The sequence below is a fragment of the Colletotrichum fructicola genome (genome assembly GCF_000319635.2).
Source record: "Colletotrichum fructicola Nara gc5 chromosome Unknown KSG_Nara_v1_contig05, whole genome shotgun sequence".
In the NCBI taxonomy this organism is placed as follows: domain Eukaryota; kingdom Fungi; phylum Ascomycota; class Sordariomycetes; order Glomerellales; family Glomerellaceae; genus Colletotrichum; species Colletotrichum fructicola.
The window spans coordinates 1780357-1796232 of NW_027094055.1; the positions used below are offsets into that span (position 1 = coordinate 1780357).

The window sequence follows — 15876 nt, forward strand, 5'->3', positions numbered from 1 at the left end:
TCTTAGCACATCATCCCTAGCAAATACTGGAAAGCAGTATAATCCAAACCTTCGCTTTCGCAAAAGACCCAGCTACACCGTGATGAGTAAACATAGCCTTTGAATGTTCAGTTACTGGCGTCGGCTACGCCGAAAGCAAGCATCAATAATTGGCCATGCTGAAAAGCGTGCGAGCTGTGTATAAAGTCCCGTCGCCGAGATATCCCAGATTACGAAATTGTTTTCTCAACTACCTCATCTCGAGATTAATCGTACCAAAATCAACATGCAGCTCTCCAACCACATTATTGCCCTTGCCGCGGCTCTCTTCTGCGCGGCCACTGTCTCGGCTGACTGCAACTTCTACGACGGCGGCTGCCCCGCAAACACTTGTTTCTTGCGCGGAACGGACACGCAAGTTGTCTGCTGCGACAACGGAGATCCGGAATGCTAAACGGTATGTATGTCAAACCTCTGCATCTTCTCATGCCTCCTTGAAAGGGCATTATCAGAAATCTTCGAGATGCTGACGTTGCTCAGGGCTCTTTCGAGTCGAATGAACGTAGTTGCAAGGAGTTGATTGAAGGGTTACGAAATATCGACGGCCGAGGCACGATGGAGGAGATCTTCTAAGCCGTCATGATTGAAACTCTTCCCCAGTGTCGAGCAATTCTCTAAGGAGGGTTTGGCCCATTCGCTGTTGACATCGACAGTGTCTTTGGTCGCGGTTTTGTCCCGCCAGGTTTTGTTGATAACCGAGTTGTATCTACATAAGCGCCATGGCTCATGTCGCCAAATACATGCAAACATTTGACCGGCTTTCTCTCTTCGTCCCTTATCACATCTCCAGCTCGTAGGAGTCACTCGCATAAGTGTAAACCTGGGCTTATGGGGACACTCCATACAACCAAGCTCCCCCGGATCAGCCTCGTCTGTGCTAGTTGATTGGTAAGAATGCCAGAATTGGCGTCATTTGCTGAAAAGGTTTGACGACTTTGATAGATGTTTTAGGTTAGGAATGACTGCCAAAAGAATCGACCGTTGAATTATGCGGCTATGAGCCTGTCATCAAATATCGTGAACCTTTTCCAATGAGTCGACGCAAATACTCCCATATGTCGGCCTACTGCGCCAGAGGACCACGCATGCAGTCACCTTTAATCGGTCTGCACGGCATAACAGACTGACCAAAACTAAGTACAAAGAATGGCGCTACAAGGAGTGAGATGAGTGTTCGCGCTCGAGCTGATAGCGATGAAAGCGGAAGCTTCGATGTTAGAGTAATGCTATTCAAAGCGGCAAGTTCGTTGCGAAATTGTCGCAAAACGTCCTCGATATCTAGGGGGTGCAGGTGTGGCTGACACTGAGACAGGCAGGCCCCGTATATGTCTTCATCTTGAAGTTGGAGAACGCGACGAATCAGATAAACGGAGGACGTATCCAATACGATGACGCAACTTATCTGCACCGAGATCGAGGCCGCGCGCGATCCATTAGAGAGCCATAATCTCCAGTCGAAACTTGCATGCTGAGAATCTTTCATCAGCTGATGTTGGGGTAGTTAGCCAGCATGCACCATGCCTTGAGAACCGGCAAACCAGGGTTCCGGTTGCCTCACAATGCCTTACCATTCAAGTACGACGCCTGAAGCGTAAACGAAGGGGCTGTGTAATTTCCTTACGGGGAGAAACCTTCAGGTTATCTCCTACTGGCTCGCTAATCCATCTTCAGCCTTTTGGTGTTTTCTACTGGCTGGCAACGCGGAGCGCAGCTGAAATAAGTGCGCTGAGAATAGGCAAAGAACCAGGGCCAACAGCAGGCTGTAGGGTAGCGCGCCTTCGATGCATGCAGCCAGGCATCATGGCCTGCAACTAGGTCTGACCCCCTGCATATTGATGTGAAAGCCACCGCGGTCGGTGTTGCAGGTCAACCATATTAAATCCCCAGAAAAGGCGATCGGGGGCGGGCTGGTAGATCTACTGCTAATTCACCATTGACTATGCTTTCAAGCACTTATGTCCTCAAATGGCAGATCCTCTAAGCATTGCGGCCTCCATTGCCGGTCTCCTGGCTGCAGCTGGAAAGGTATACACCGTTGTATCCGGGTTCATCGACAGCACTGCAAATGCGCCACAGTCGGCAGCGGCAACACTGGAGGCCGTTGGGGAGATCAAGCTGGCATTATCTTCCGTTCAGTCCATGATAGACTCGCTTCATCATCTTTCAGCATCTCGCAAAGGGTTGATCCAGCTGGAGCATCTCGCTATCATCATTACGAATGCAGTGTTTACCCTCTCAAAGCTTGAATCCCTCGTCTGCCAAAAAGATGGCTTCCGGTATCGGTTGCGATCGGTTTGGAATGAAAAGAGGGTTTTGAGTCTTTTGCCTCGACTAGAGTCTCAAAAGGCGTCGCTAACATTGATCGTTAGCGTTCTTCAAAGGTACCGTTCAATTCCTTTGAGTTCCCAGCGCGGGGCTGACTGGGGTTTAGCCACTCTAATGCCGAGGCGCTTCTCTGTTACGATGAGATGCTTGTCAAGATGGAGGAGGTCCTCGAGCAGAACAGAACTCTCGGCCAACATTTGCGGCTTATGGAAGACCGAGGTCCTTTGGATGTTCGATCCGTCAAGTTCATGGACGACGCAATGTCAATTATGTCCAGTCGCCGCTCACTACGCAGTATGACTTCGTTACCATTTTCAAGAGCCAGGCCATCGTCGTCATTGTCTTCGAGACAAATTGATTTCGCAAGATGGGACTTTGAGATTGCCCTTCAAAGGTCGAGAGTGTACAGTCGTTCCCACTCGAACCAGTGCGACGTATCTTACACAACGTCAACTGCGCATACAAATGCGTGGAGCATGCTCTCCGGTCTCAGTCTAAATGACATCTCAGTCGTTTCTGCCTTCCGCCTACCCATCACCCTTAACGACGTACACTTGGTTGCCCCAGGGTCAACCTTTTCCGCTATGTTCATGGAGCAAGCTCTTCCTACACGCCCGCAGGGTAAGTTAAGGAGGGCAACAATGCAAAACACATCGTACCCGAAGCCTGCAATGGCTTGGAACCGACAGACTTCTATACGAAGTTTAATATCAACCTCCATGGAGACTCCCGAGATCCCTGTAGCAAGAAAAGTGCCGAGTATGGAGTCATCGAGAGCATTGCCAAAAATAAAGTGAGTGTAGACGTCAACCTTGGGATGGAATTTGGCTCATTTTCCTGCAGAGTGGTCGTGATAGGGGACTCGAACGCGTTGAAAAGCAAAATGATTCACACTTTCATGGGCGATGCCCCAGTTGCAGCACATGCAGATATCCCAAAGGGGTCTGATTGCTCGCGAAGCACTGTGAAGTATGTTTCCGGAACAATGAAATTTGCTTCCATGATTGCTTCCATGAAGCAAGCTGTTGCGACTTCAGCTGACGCTCATCAGAGTGAATGATATTTATGTTGACCTTGAGCTTCACGACACCACTGGAGTGGAGGATTATTCTTCTCTCCTGAATATGGCATGTTCAGAAGTAGATGTCTTCCTGTTTCTTTCGCGAAAATACAGCGACACCCAGTTTCAATCCGTCGGGGAACGCTGGGTGCCGGAGATCTCTGGGATCTTTCCTGGTGTTCCATATCTCGTCGTCGGCACCCATGAAGGGCGTGATGAGGAAATCCTGGATGAAGATCTCGCCAAGTTTGCAGCATCCTCTGTTCGTGGGAGAAAATTGGCTGAAGCACTGGAGTCAGTCCGCTACGTGGACTGCGACGTGGGAGATGTACAGGCTGTTCAGGCCTTGATTGGTCAGGTGAGAACATCTCCCTTTTTCCGCATCGGTCAAAAGATACTAGACTGCCAGAGTGCGCTAATCCACATGACACACAGTGGTGGCTGCAAAGAAGGTGAAGCTATCAGTACGCAAACCTGGAGCTCCATTTCGGGCTGCTGAAGCCGTAGACACAATAACGGAAGAGGGTCCAATCATTGAGGAGACGCCACTAGATATTGAAGAGCCTGGCCACTTGATCTACGAATACGGAAGCCTTTTCCGTTTCCATGATGGTCGTCTGTTCCAACGAAACAACGAGCGGGGTTCTTGGGACGAAATCATTTGGACGCAACAGTGAAAAAGTCTTTACCAAATCAGAGTCGGGAAAGATGCTTCCCGTTGCACGAAAGATCTGTAATCTTAATCCACATTCATACTTATGTTGCTTCACAGACCCTTAGAATCTTTCTTGCTATGACGTCAGATCTCCAGAACTTGATCATTACCTATTACTATATGTCTAGACTCTGGAGTACTCCATTTGAAACAGCGAGACAGAAACTGCTAGGCCATGGACTGCCTGATGGAACAAAAGCTTTGGCCTGGATGTGATTGAAACCCGAGATGCAACAATTCCTCAGTTCGGTTCTTGGACTTCCGCGCTTGCCGATAGCTGGACTTGAAGGGTGCACAAGAGCCTTGGTTTCTCCCCTCACGCGGCTTCACCTGCTTCATTCCGCGAGAAAGTAGACGGAGAACGGCGGGCATCGCAGGTGGTCTAAGGCTTGCTCGTGATACTTGACGGGCATCAACGAAGACCTTACATTCCAGCACTTTCCTATGCCAAGTTGATAACCAACATGTCGAAACTGGGAGTATCTTTCCTTACTCATCGATCCCCGAACAGGGGCCGAGATCTGCGGCGACAGCCATAGGCCTCCTCGGACTTCAGCCGCTCATACGAACTCAGGTACCCGGCACCAATGCCCGGAGCACCAGCCCGTCGTCATCTAGATCTCGATCAAGGGCTGCAAGAGTCCTGCGGGCTGCTCAGCTGGGAGGCGCTAATGCACCAATCGCAAATACCTCTGGCTGCCAAAGACAGGAACCACAAGGACCAGGACCAGGCCGTTAGTCATTTGGGGACCCTTCGAAGGAAAGCATGGATCTCAGTTCAAGTGGGGGCCGGAAACCAGCAAACCACCCACGGAAACCGACCTGTCGCAGAATCCAAGACCAAGGAAGGGGAACTGAAAAGTCTTTTCCCCCCCATAACGCGACTCTCACATCACGCCCACTCACACACATGCAACATTCCCCGGATCCCATCTTCCTGCATACCCTAGTGGCGCTCCGTAGCCTCGTCCCTGGAGGCAGTGAGACTAACCTCCTAACGCAGTTGTAGTTTTCCCAATGTGTCGACCTGCAGATATCGGGGAGAGACATGCATGTACTGAGAATTCGGACAGCGCCCGTAAGCAAGCCCACATGCAAGACGGGGCATGAAGGGTTGTGCAGAGATATCACGCACGTCAAGGACGCCGCCACAAGACACAGGTATCAAGCCTCATTTCCGTTTCCCCATCCGCACAGCCGTACGGCCTTATGAGATCGTCGTCTGAGATATTGAAGATCAGCAAGATATTCAGCGACCCGTTTGAAATTTCTCCATCCGCCTTCCGCCCTCCACCGTCACAAAGTCTTTCATGAAACTCCCCTTGGAGGCGTTTCTCAAACATTGCATTCTTCCCAGCATCAAGACGCGTGGTCAGCTCGCCCGAACCACGCCTAGCCCCCGTGGAAAACAATGGGAACAAACCGGACAAGAGAACTAGTAAAACTTTGCAAGTGCCTCATCCGACACATACCAGTTCATTTTGGCTCGACCCCGAATCTACTGAATCGTGGGTAGAGAATGTCAAGATAGACACATACGTCAAACAGGCCAAGTCTAGCCCGTTATGCGAGCCAAGCCACCGAGAAACACACACACACACACATTCAACGCTGGGCCTTTAGGCTCCCGCCCGCGCGATTTACCACGTCTCATTCCCCGATAGTGCCCGTTCCTCGGTCTGTCCAATCCACGCCTGGCCCAGACAGGCCCGCAAAAGCCGTCCCGGCCGGCTCACCTCTAGTGTCTCAGTCCGTCTCCTTTCGACCCCTGTCACAGTGCGACTTCACCTGCACCACCCTTTCATCTCTGCCTTCTGGGCAATTTGAGCCTCCTCGACTTCACTGCACATGGTCCCAAGCACGTGGAACCTTTTCCGTCTAATCCTGCCTAAGGCTTTCCCATCCATGCCCATGGACAGCTCCGATCGGGAACGCACGCCAGATGAGACAGTGCGGTGTTGAGTTGCCCTCAGGGATTCACAACAACTCAAATCCCATTCCTCGGGGTTTCGTATCCTCGTCCCGGAAGCCTAGTGCCTACGCAAACCCTCTCCTGTGCGTTTACGAAAGACACGAGTCCAGAGTCAAGAATCTCACACGCCCCGGGCTCACGAAAAGCAATGTCTTCAGATTAGAGTTGCGTCCGTTCTCCCGGCCGCGCTACTCAGCTGAACCCGCCGCTAAGTACCAACACGCCCCCCTTCCACCCCCCTTTTTCTCGCCCAACCATCACCACTATCGCTAACTTGTCATCGTGGACCCCGTCGCGACGCGTCGGGGACCAGCTCCACCAGATGCCAGGCACGACGCACGTCCGCAGGCCAGGGGCAAGGAAGGCCCAAGGAGAAAGGCTAGACGTGCATCCAAGACAATTGCCAGGTTCGGGGTCGATCGTCCCAAGATTGTGGGAAAAGGGTCACCAACAGGCGCGTCCCCCCCCCCCCCTCCCCGGCGGTCCCTGGGCCCTGGCACCCTCGAGTTCTTGGGAGGCGTTCAATGTTCACTGGCGTTTTCCCTCCAAATGGCGTAGTCTAACCCAGCCATGGTAGGTGACCCTTCCCAGCTCACATCTCATATCCGTCAGAGCCGCTGGCCACGCGAAGTGCAGATACGAAGACCAGGAAAAACCAAAAAAATGACGATGGTAAAACCATTCCTCTCAGAGGCTTCCACCCCGAGTCTAGCAGACAAGCGTGTAGAAAAACCAAACATGTCAGCATTGCTGAGTTCTCGACGCCGTCATGGCCATCGCCATGCTAACGAAGAACGCCTAGAGGGGTAAAAAAAACCAATTACCGCAGCGTTTTGTCAACTCTCACAATCTCACAATTCAGCGAATATTTCCTCCGCGAGGGCTTTCTTTTGCACTTGCCCATTCGGAAGGTTTTGGGAAGAACTGGAGACAGAGTGGCGCTGTCAGCCAGGCCTTCTTCACCACGAGGGCTCACGGCGGGGAGCAGCTGAAGTGAGCCATGGCGCCAGCTCACCCACAATAGGCTGTTTGGAAGTGTCTTTCTATCTCGATTCAGTCTTCATGGCTGGAATATGATGCCGTTCAATGCCCGTATGTTGCTTGTTTCTCAGCCTAAGCTGACATCAAGTGCCTTGATGAGCCCCGAGCCATCCTCGCTCTCTGGGTGGTTGCGGGTGACGTCAATCGGTAAATGAATTATGGAGTCGCGCATGAGGACGAGTGAGAATCCCATCTCGTTGAACCTCCCTCTTGAAACAGAATATTGAGTCCAAACCAACACTAGGCGATGATGGCCAAGAGATGTTGCCGAAGCCGATCGGGGATAAAATCGTCAATAAGGAGATCGCCTGGGAGACCCGATCGAGTGTACCATGTACGTAATGTATTGCCTACCTTATGGGACCGGGGCCCGGAGCAGCCAGGCTCCGGCACTACCGCCGAAGCCCTTCCACCGAGAGTAGCCGGCCAACATGTCAATGTTTGATATTCCGTGCCTTGTAGCTGTTAAGCGAAGAGCAACACAGCCAAGTAGACGATCCGTGTGAATAGAGGGCTCAATCCGCACAACTCTCCGCTGCGCTTCCCAAAATTGACGGTCTTCTTCATTCCCGCCAATCCCAGAGGTTTGATCCCGCCTGCTACCCCACCATCCAGGTCGGAGTCCGGGGTGCGGATGCGGCAGTCAACCCCGCATTCGCCGGCAGTCCCAGTTCCAGTACCAGGGCAAGGAAATATCCCGTGAATCCCATCGACGCAAAGGTTCACGAGAGTGGGTGCGCCAAGTGATGTCGGCAGTGCTGGGAAATTCAAGCCTTGGCCTTGGTGAAGACTCAGTCAACTATCCGACCTCCAAATGATATCTGGATTGCAGAATTGAACTTTGAGATTCAGTGCATGGAGTATGTCGTAAAGAATCACTCCGTTGTTGAGTTTGAGTTGAATGATACCAGAAAGAGCTTCAAAGAATTTCGTGTCACTCATGAGTCCCCGGCCGCTCGCCAACAGCCGGGTTCCCCTGATTCGTGGTTTCGACAAACCCCCGCAACATGTGTGCCCCGTCTTCCGGTTCCCGACAGCACCCCGGGAGCCGCCAATCGCAGACAAGAATTGTGCTAGCTCAAATGTGACTGTGCTGTCGAATTGCCGCCAACAGGGACGTTAAATCAGGAGAGGGCATGATCATCGTTGCCCCAAGTAAATAAGCTGTCAGCCCCTGGCATATTGGATCTCTCGTGACCTCCCATTCTGGGGTCTTTGCGGAAGGTAGGTTGCCTTTCTCAATAAGAGCTATGAGCGCAGTGTAACCATTCGCGCGGATGAAGAGGTAATTCCACATGGATTCGTTTGATGCCGGTCGACGGGAAAATAGATGACTGATGGAGCTTGCCATATTATCGCCAAGAAACTCAAAACAAAGCATCCTATAAATGCCATCGAGTGAATATATAAACATCCGTGGTCATGGATATCTTGTATCTCGCATACCTCTGCCCCAAGCCCGTCTCTGATCCGATCCCAGCCCCACGCTCCCCGTTCCGAGCCCCGTCACAATGAAGTTCTCCGCCATCCTCGCCCTCCTGCCCCTGGCGGCCCTCGCCACGCCGACACCCACCGTCGAGAAGCGCGCGTCGACCTACTGCGGCCAGTGGGACTCCGCCGTCACCGGCACGTACACCGTCTACAACAACCTCTGGGGCATGTCCTCCGGCACCGGCAGCCAGTGCACCACCCTGACTGGCCTGTCCGGCAGCAACCTCGTCTGGTCCACCAAGTGGAGCTGGTCCGGCGGCCAGTACAACGTCAAGTCGTACGCCAACGCCGTCGTCAGCATCACCAAGAAGGCGTTGAGCTCCATCGGCAGTATCCCCTCGACCTGGAACTGGAGGTACGTAGTCCAAATCCCTTTGCCATCCCGTTCAAGTGAGGGGAGGAATATGCTAACATGACCATGAACAGCTACTCCGGAAGCGGTCTCGTCGCAAACGTCGCCTACGACCTCTTCACCTCCTCCACGGCCTCGGGCTCCGCGCAGTACGAGATCATGATCTGGCTCGGCTCCCTCGGCGGCGCCGGCCCCATCTCCGCCACCGGCAGCACCATCGCGACCCCGACCGTCGCCGGCCGCACCTGGAACCTGTACAAGGGCACCAACGGCCAGATGACCGTCTTCAGCTTCGTCGCCCCCAGCAACGTTCAGAGCTTCAGCGGCGACCTCAAGGCCTTCGTCACCTACCTCATCAACAGCCAGGGCCTGCCCTCGTCCCAGATCCTGCAGAGCATCGGCGCCGGCACCGAGCCCTTCGTCGGCTCCAACGCCGTCTTCACGACCTCGGCGTACACCGCGGTCCTGAACTGAGTGAGTGTGAATGCGGGCTTAGGTCAGCTCGCGGGCGCTAGTGCAGATGAGCTGTCAGTTGGTTAGTTGTGGAGTTCTGCGCAAGCTGAGACAGACATGTGGATTTGGCATTAGTGTCTTTGAGCAGCTGGATCCTCCTTCTTCTTTCCTGTTCATACTTATTCCAAAACAAAGTATATATCACAAATGACCAAAATGCTTTGGGACTGAACCACCGTAAAGAGACGAGACAGAAACAAAACGTTGTGAAAGAGACATTTGAACATTGAAAGCTGCTATCGCCAGTAGTTTGGCGCTCGATAGTGTGCCACGCTCTGCTGAACAGAAACCTCGAGCTTTCCAGACCAAAAGGAATGCTGGAGAGGTCTGCTGACTCCAGCCATGCCTCCAACGGCCGCCTTCTTCGCTGCCTCGTATTCAGCCCTGCTCTCGAGCCGGAATTTCTTTATCGCCTCTAGAACATCCCGCATTTCGTGGAGTTTTGCGGGCTTCGGAGGCTTCAGCTCTGGCGGCATGACAATAGCGTCCCACGCGGCATGAAAGAGCAGTGCGCCCGGTGGGACGCCCGCCTTGATGTGGTCAGGTGTTGCGGGACCGACTCTTGTCCTCAGCACTGAGTGTTGTACCAACTTCATGTACTCATTAATTGCGGCGGTAGTCGGCACACCGGGTCCAATCCAGACTTTTCGTTGGAAAGATTGCCCATGCCATGTATCGTGAAGGTCCATGTATTCACCCTCATATTCACTGAACGGAAAGAAAGTAAAGCGGCCCGTTACCGGGTCAGCCAGGTGCATGGCAGTGGCCTCGACATCTGCCGCTTGCTTTTTGGTGGCGTTTTGGGGGCGGGGCTGATGCAGCTCGTCGCTGAAAAAGCTGAAGCCCTCGCCTCCGTCCAGAAGATCCCCGGCATCCAGGTCGTCTGATGTCGAGAACCCTGCAGAGTCCTCTGTTGATTCAGCCTCAAATTCGAGACGAAGATGGCGGACGCCGCGCAGCAGTGCAGGGCAACGCCGAGTGGAGGACAAGGACACCGACAACGACGACGACGTCTCTTGTATTGCGCGCTCTTGTAAACCCAAAAGTTTTAGGAAATGCACCAATTTCTCAATTACAGGCCCACTTGACCGGCGGGGGATATTAGTCAAGGTAAGCGATGTCAGCCGGGGGTTCAAATCTGGCTCAAACGCCTGCGAGAAGGCCATTTCAGACCTTTCCCGGACGGTGGTCTCCGCCAACCAGTTGCACGCCATTTTTGAGAAGGCCTCTACCTCCAGTGTTGGTATCTGGGTAACAAGTGAATGGTGAACCCGAAGAGCCCTCAGATTGGACGAGAACACAGGTCGGAAGACGTGCGAGCAACCCAAGACACCGGATAGCCGCACGTCCTTTGGCCATGGGAGCGACTGCCTCGCATCAGATCGCTGCACGGGCTGGAAGGCCAGGCCATCGCAAGACAGCTCTTCGAGCTGGCCTTGGGAGCTTCTGATCAACCTCTCAACGCCTGCAGAGGTGATATGCGTGTCTGAGATGTGCAGATGCGTGATCCCGGCGGGCGCAGTGCAGACGTTGAGATGCGGCACCTCGGCCCAAGCAGGTACCGGCCGATCCATACTTCCTGCGACTGCGGCCTTAACGTGATCCGCGATGTCTCGCCTTAATGGCGCACTGCCATTGGACCGAACTGCTTCGTCCTCCTGCAGGTCCCGAGTCGCATCGGCGGAGTAGACTGGGGCATCGACAAAGTGTCGCTCCGGATGTTTGAAGGTGCCGCTCCAGTCGGACTCTTGGGTAGAGACGAATCTGCCGTGGGAGTCATTGCCGTGGCCGTCGGATGACAATTTCCCTTCCGCCATGAACCGGGACTGAGACCGTAATGAGGGACTATTGAAGCACAATGCGACGAATTCGTCAATGATTGCATCGGTAACGTTGTTCTCACTGAGATCTAAGCTCCACAGTCTGCCTTTGAAAGCTTGGAAAAGCTGTAAAGCAAGCCCGTCGTTGATCTCCCGGCGTCTTGCTTTGAGGGCCTTCAGATGGCACAGATGGCGACGTCCGTGAGCTACCGCCAAGAGCGGCTGCAGGGAGCCCGGAAGACCGGATACGTCCAGATAGACGAGATGTTGGAAGATGTTGGAGGTGAAAAAAGCAGACGGCAGCTGTGCCTCGCAGTGTGCCATGCTCAGCACCAACAGCGGGGGCGAAGCCCCCGAATATGGGGCCGCATTCAAAGTGGCCGGGTCGGCCTCGGTGTGACCGTCCAACAAAATACACCGAAGGTTTGGGAGTACTCTAGGTAATAAACGCAGTGTCTCTGGTATTGTCCTGTTGGTATTGTGGAAGTGGGCGGTGTCCTTGGCGAACACACGAAAGTCAAGGGTGGTGATGAGGGACAGGGTAGACTGTCTAATGTGCTGCACGCGGTCGAAAGCAAAAGTAAGGTACCAGTCGAGGTCGTCGCTGGGGTCCAGCCCCAACCGGCGGACGGCAACCAATGGGTCGTTCCAGAGGCGGGGAGCAAAGATTGCATAAAAATGCGTGCTAACAGAGCAAAGGCTGGAGAAGTCCTTGTACTCGACGTATGGTGCGACAAGCTCAAGCCAGTCGAGCCTGCTGACAGCATCCTGGTACGATGGCAATTGGGTGTCTTGGGCCATTGTCGCCTGATGAAACAGTTTGTCGGCCGACGATACGTTACAGCGAATGATCCTCCAGTGGTTGATGATCGTGGGCGATGGCCAGCGATGGCGGACGATGGCAAATGACGACGGACAGTGACAGATGGCGATAGAGATGACGATGGAGACGGCGACAAGGATGCAGCGACCTCGACTGCTGCTGCAATGCAGGAACTGCCCGCGAGCCGAACAGTACCTTACAATGCAGCGAAAAGAGAAAAAGAAAGTAGCGCGAGAAACGCGGGTGGTGAAAGAAATGCGAATGATGCAGGTCTCGTTCCAGTGAGCGACGATGCGCCAGAATGACGACGAAATGGAGATCTAACCGAGGGGCCCCGCGTTTGTCGTTTGTCGTGTGTCGTTGGGATGAGATGGTGGTGTTGGTGGTTCAAGTAAGCGCAGGCGATCGGACGATGAGACGAATTGACGAGGTGGTGGCACCGTCGCACGTGTCCAACGTGTGTTTGCCCAACGACTGTGACGAACGGATGCCGTTGCCAGTTTGGATTGACAGATTGACAAGACAGACACAGTCCGGGCGCACCACACCTGTCTACGGACAAGGTGAACCAGGCAACGAGGCTTGCTGGGCCGCCCGATTGCTTCTGCCGCCTCATGTTCAGTGTCGGCTGCTCCTTGACGTCAGGCGTCCCGGCCGAAGCTGGGGGCGTGAGATGCATGCCCACGCGGTTCGTCCGTACGTATTGAATTGCTTTGCACACGAATAAACAATGTGACGGAAATGATGGGGAACAGACTCCGTGGGGGCCAGGATGGGCTTGTGGCCGCTTCTGCTGGATTACATAAGGATTGGAGGCTTGGACAGTTACGCCACATCCGCCAGCCTCCCCCGTTTACTAGCAAGCCATTAGAGGTTGCCTAGACGCGATGATCAATAATCTCTTCCTTCAAATACAGTTGCCAGCTGAAAGAGAATGAGAGAAGTGACACGAACCGGGGTCGGGAGGCCGCTTCGGCGCTAATGGCGCCTCCGGGACCCACCGAGCCCCATATGACGGCTTCCCCGGACCAATCCACCTGTGGCTCCGCTACCCGTGTCGCCGGCCGAGCGCCGGTCCCACATCAGCGCACGGCGCGCTCCTCGGCTTTGAAGCCTTGCTTTGGGGAAGGTTTGCGCTTCAGCCCCCCGTCAATTGTCAATCACTTCAACATCACACCTTAATTCATCCACTCACTCAGCTGGAACAAGCAATCACCAAGCTTGCATCCCCTGCTGTGATGGCAATCGTCGCAACCGAGCGCAAGCAGATCATCGATGGCGGAATTCCGCTCACATCCATGCTCTTGATATTTTCCAAGACGATATCTTGCAGCCTGGGATATGGTGACTAAGGTATCTACGGGTAGAACTAACATAAGCCAGATCTCGGTCTTGCCGTTCAACTCGTGAAATTTGTTTGCTTTGCGTCTATGCAAAGTAAAGGCGACTGTTTTCTTTTCATATCGCGGGCCACTGTACGGCTCCGGCCGAGAATGACTGTTGTTTGGAGTAAATGAACGACGCAGGAAACATCCGTAAAGAAACATCGAAACATGTTTGTTACGATCAGCAGGTCAATTAACAAATCCCCGACTGGTAGCACAACGTGATTGTCACCGTTGCAACCTAGGCCTCAGGAACGGTCACCCCTGCGTTCGAGGATGGGCAGCTGCAGCAAGCAAACCAGATGGCGCAGCTGCCCGCATTCGATCAGCTGCATCTCCTGCTGTGCAACGAAACGAACACAACAAAGCCATAACCTGAAACGTGCACTCAATAGTTGCATCTGAGCAAAGAAAAAATCCTCCGTCTGGTTGCATACCGAGCTACCGGCCAAGATCGACGTCGTATGGGATCATCAATTCTTCAGAGTTCAATGAAGACTCACATCCGAGCGTTGGTTAGATTACTCAACGCTACATGGTGGCCTGATTGTAAGTCGCCCAATTTTCCATCATTTATGACTGATATTGACAACTCAGATAAACAAGGAAACGAGATGCCCACCAAGCCTAATCAGGGGCTTGGAAAGTGACAAAACCGAGATCAGCCATCAGGAAGGACTTCAGTCACATCGACGACCGATATAGACAGATGGCCAAAAGAGACTATGCAGAACTAGGCAGTAGTGAAAAATCAGAAACAGGAAGACCAAAATCCATCCGCAGCACCAGAACCGCGAGGACGTTTGGCGGTTACACGGCATCCACCCTCGGCCGCCGCCTTTCCCCCGATCACCAAACCCCTTCAAGACAAGCCAGACGGAGATTTTCCAACTCTTCTCCGATATCCAATGTGTCCCCTAATTGCCGGCCTCTGCAGTCTAGCTTTTTGCCTATCGCACCATCTCGCATTTTCGCCCCTGCCCCTGATGCACAACCCCCTGCCATGCCATCATCGTCGCCGTTCGGCCATCTCCCACCGAGCCCCTAGATTCCAGCGATATCGCCCCTGTCTCCTTCGTGCCCCTCTCGCACTCCATCCGCCTCATCCCGTGATCCAGCCCATTCGTTGCCCACAGGGGGGCCCAAAAGGACGACGGAAGCTTTCCCGAGCCCACATCGCTCCCAAAAACGGCCCTGGACGGCCTGAACCGCGCCCGTTGAGCGAACCCTTTCCGCCTCTGGGTTAACATAATGGAGCATAGTCACAACCTGGGCGGAGATGGGATGAACGGCTCGGAACCTACCAGTACAGCTGTCCTCATATACAGGGACGTTCCATGGCAGTCGTCCCTCGCGGCGTCTTCGCCGAATCTGAGACAGGCATGTCAACCGAACCAGCTTTTCCCCCATCCACCTTACGCGCGTGAGTGGAGCAGCCAGCACCCTAAACTCGCACGCTCGGTCGGGATCAGCACAGGGACCTGCCGAGATGAGCCTCGAGAGGAGGGTTCATCTCAGCCTAGTGCACGTCGATAGGGCCCTCCAAGAATGCTACCGCGCAAGGAACGATGGGAAGGGGGCAGAGAGAATTGATTGATGCTAGTGATGCTACCTTGCAAAGGCAAAAGAAGGCCCAGATCGGGAACGCCTCGGTACTTGCGCCAATCATGGCCCCACTGCGATTTCCCAAACGGCCGAAGAGGGCATGCACGATGCAAGCTGAACCAAGATTGCGTCTGCGACCTGCGCGGCGTTGCTGCGAACCTGCGTCTGTCTGCTTTTCCTCAACAAGCTGCAGACGGGACTAACGCACGAGAGAAATGACCAAACGTTTGATGTTTTTTTTCTGCTCTTTGCTTCCAAATAATGTGCATTGAAACTTTTTGTGACTGCGATAGCGGAAGACCCGCTCATGCATGTGTCCCGTTTTGATTTCGGTTCTCAACTCTCTCTTCTTGCTGTCTCTTCATGGTGTAGCAATTTGTCTAATCTTCCACTCGTGCTTGCAAAAAAAATGATCTTCGTATCCTCGCCAGTACAGAGTAGTACAGTGTATCAAAAGAAATCTCAGATGGGCAACATCATCATTCAGCCGTCATCTGCCGCCCCCCTCCCGAACCATTTTTTCGCCGTTGACTTTCAGAATCTCGCCGCCACGGTAGACTAAGACAAACAAGTTGGCCTCTCCTCCCAGGAATTCGCGCCTTTGCACCACCCAATCCGCTATCCTCCTCTCCCACCTTGGTCTTTCTCACAACTTCTTTTTTGTCTCCAATTCCGAACAAAGATTTTTGTGTCTGATGATAAAAATATATGTGTCTCGTCTTTTGTGTGTGTGAT

General features: G+C 53.4%; 3 protein-coding genes across 3 annotated transcripts; 2 read left to right on the top strand and 1 right to left on the bottom strand.

Moving 5' to 3' along the window:
- Window positions 1–2004: 2004 nt before the first annotated feature.
- On the top strand, window positions 2005–3880 carry CGGC5_v009180 (Cell division control protein 42-like protein; the record flags this gene model as incomplete). The annotated part of the gene is made up of 5 exons (XM_066152130.1): window positions 2005–2420; window positions 2471–3157; window positions 3208–3333; window positions 3416–3782; window positions 3860–3880. 5 exons carry the CDS (start codon window positions 2005–2007, stop codon window positions 3878–3880), a joined length of 1617 nt encoding a protein of 538 aa, XP_066008428.1.
- Window positions 3881–8663: 4783 nt separating this feature from the next.
- cel12C (Endoglucanase cel12C) lies at window positions 8664–9469 on the top strand (the record flags this gene model as incomplete). The annotated part of the gene is made up of 2 exons (XM_032034678.1): window positions 8664–8998; window positions 9070–9469. The coding sequence occupies 2 exons, from the start codon at window positions 8664–8666 to the stop codon at window positions 9467–9469; spliced, it is 735 nt and encodes a 244-aa protein (XP_031886444.1).
- Window positions 9470–9744: 275 nt separating this feature from the next.
- CGGC5_v009182 (uncharacterized protein) lies at window positions 9745–12129 on the bottom strand (the record flags this gene model as incomplete). The annotated part of the gene is made up of 1 exon (XM_032034679.1): window positions 9745–12129. The coding sequence occupies one exon, from the start codon at window positions 12127–12129 to the stop codon at window positions 9745–9747; it is 2385 nt and encodes a 794-aa protein (XP_031886250.1).
- Window positions 12130–15876: the final 3747 nt, after the last annotated feature.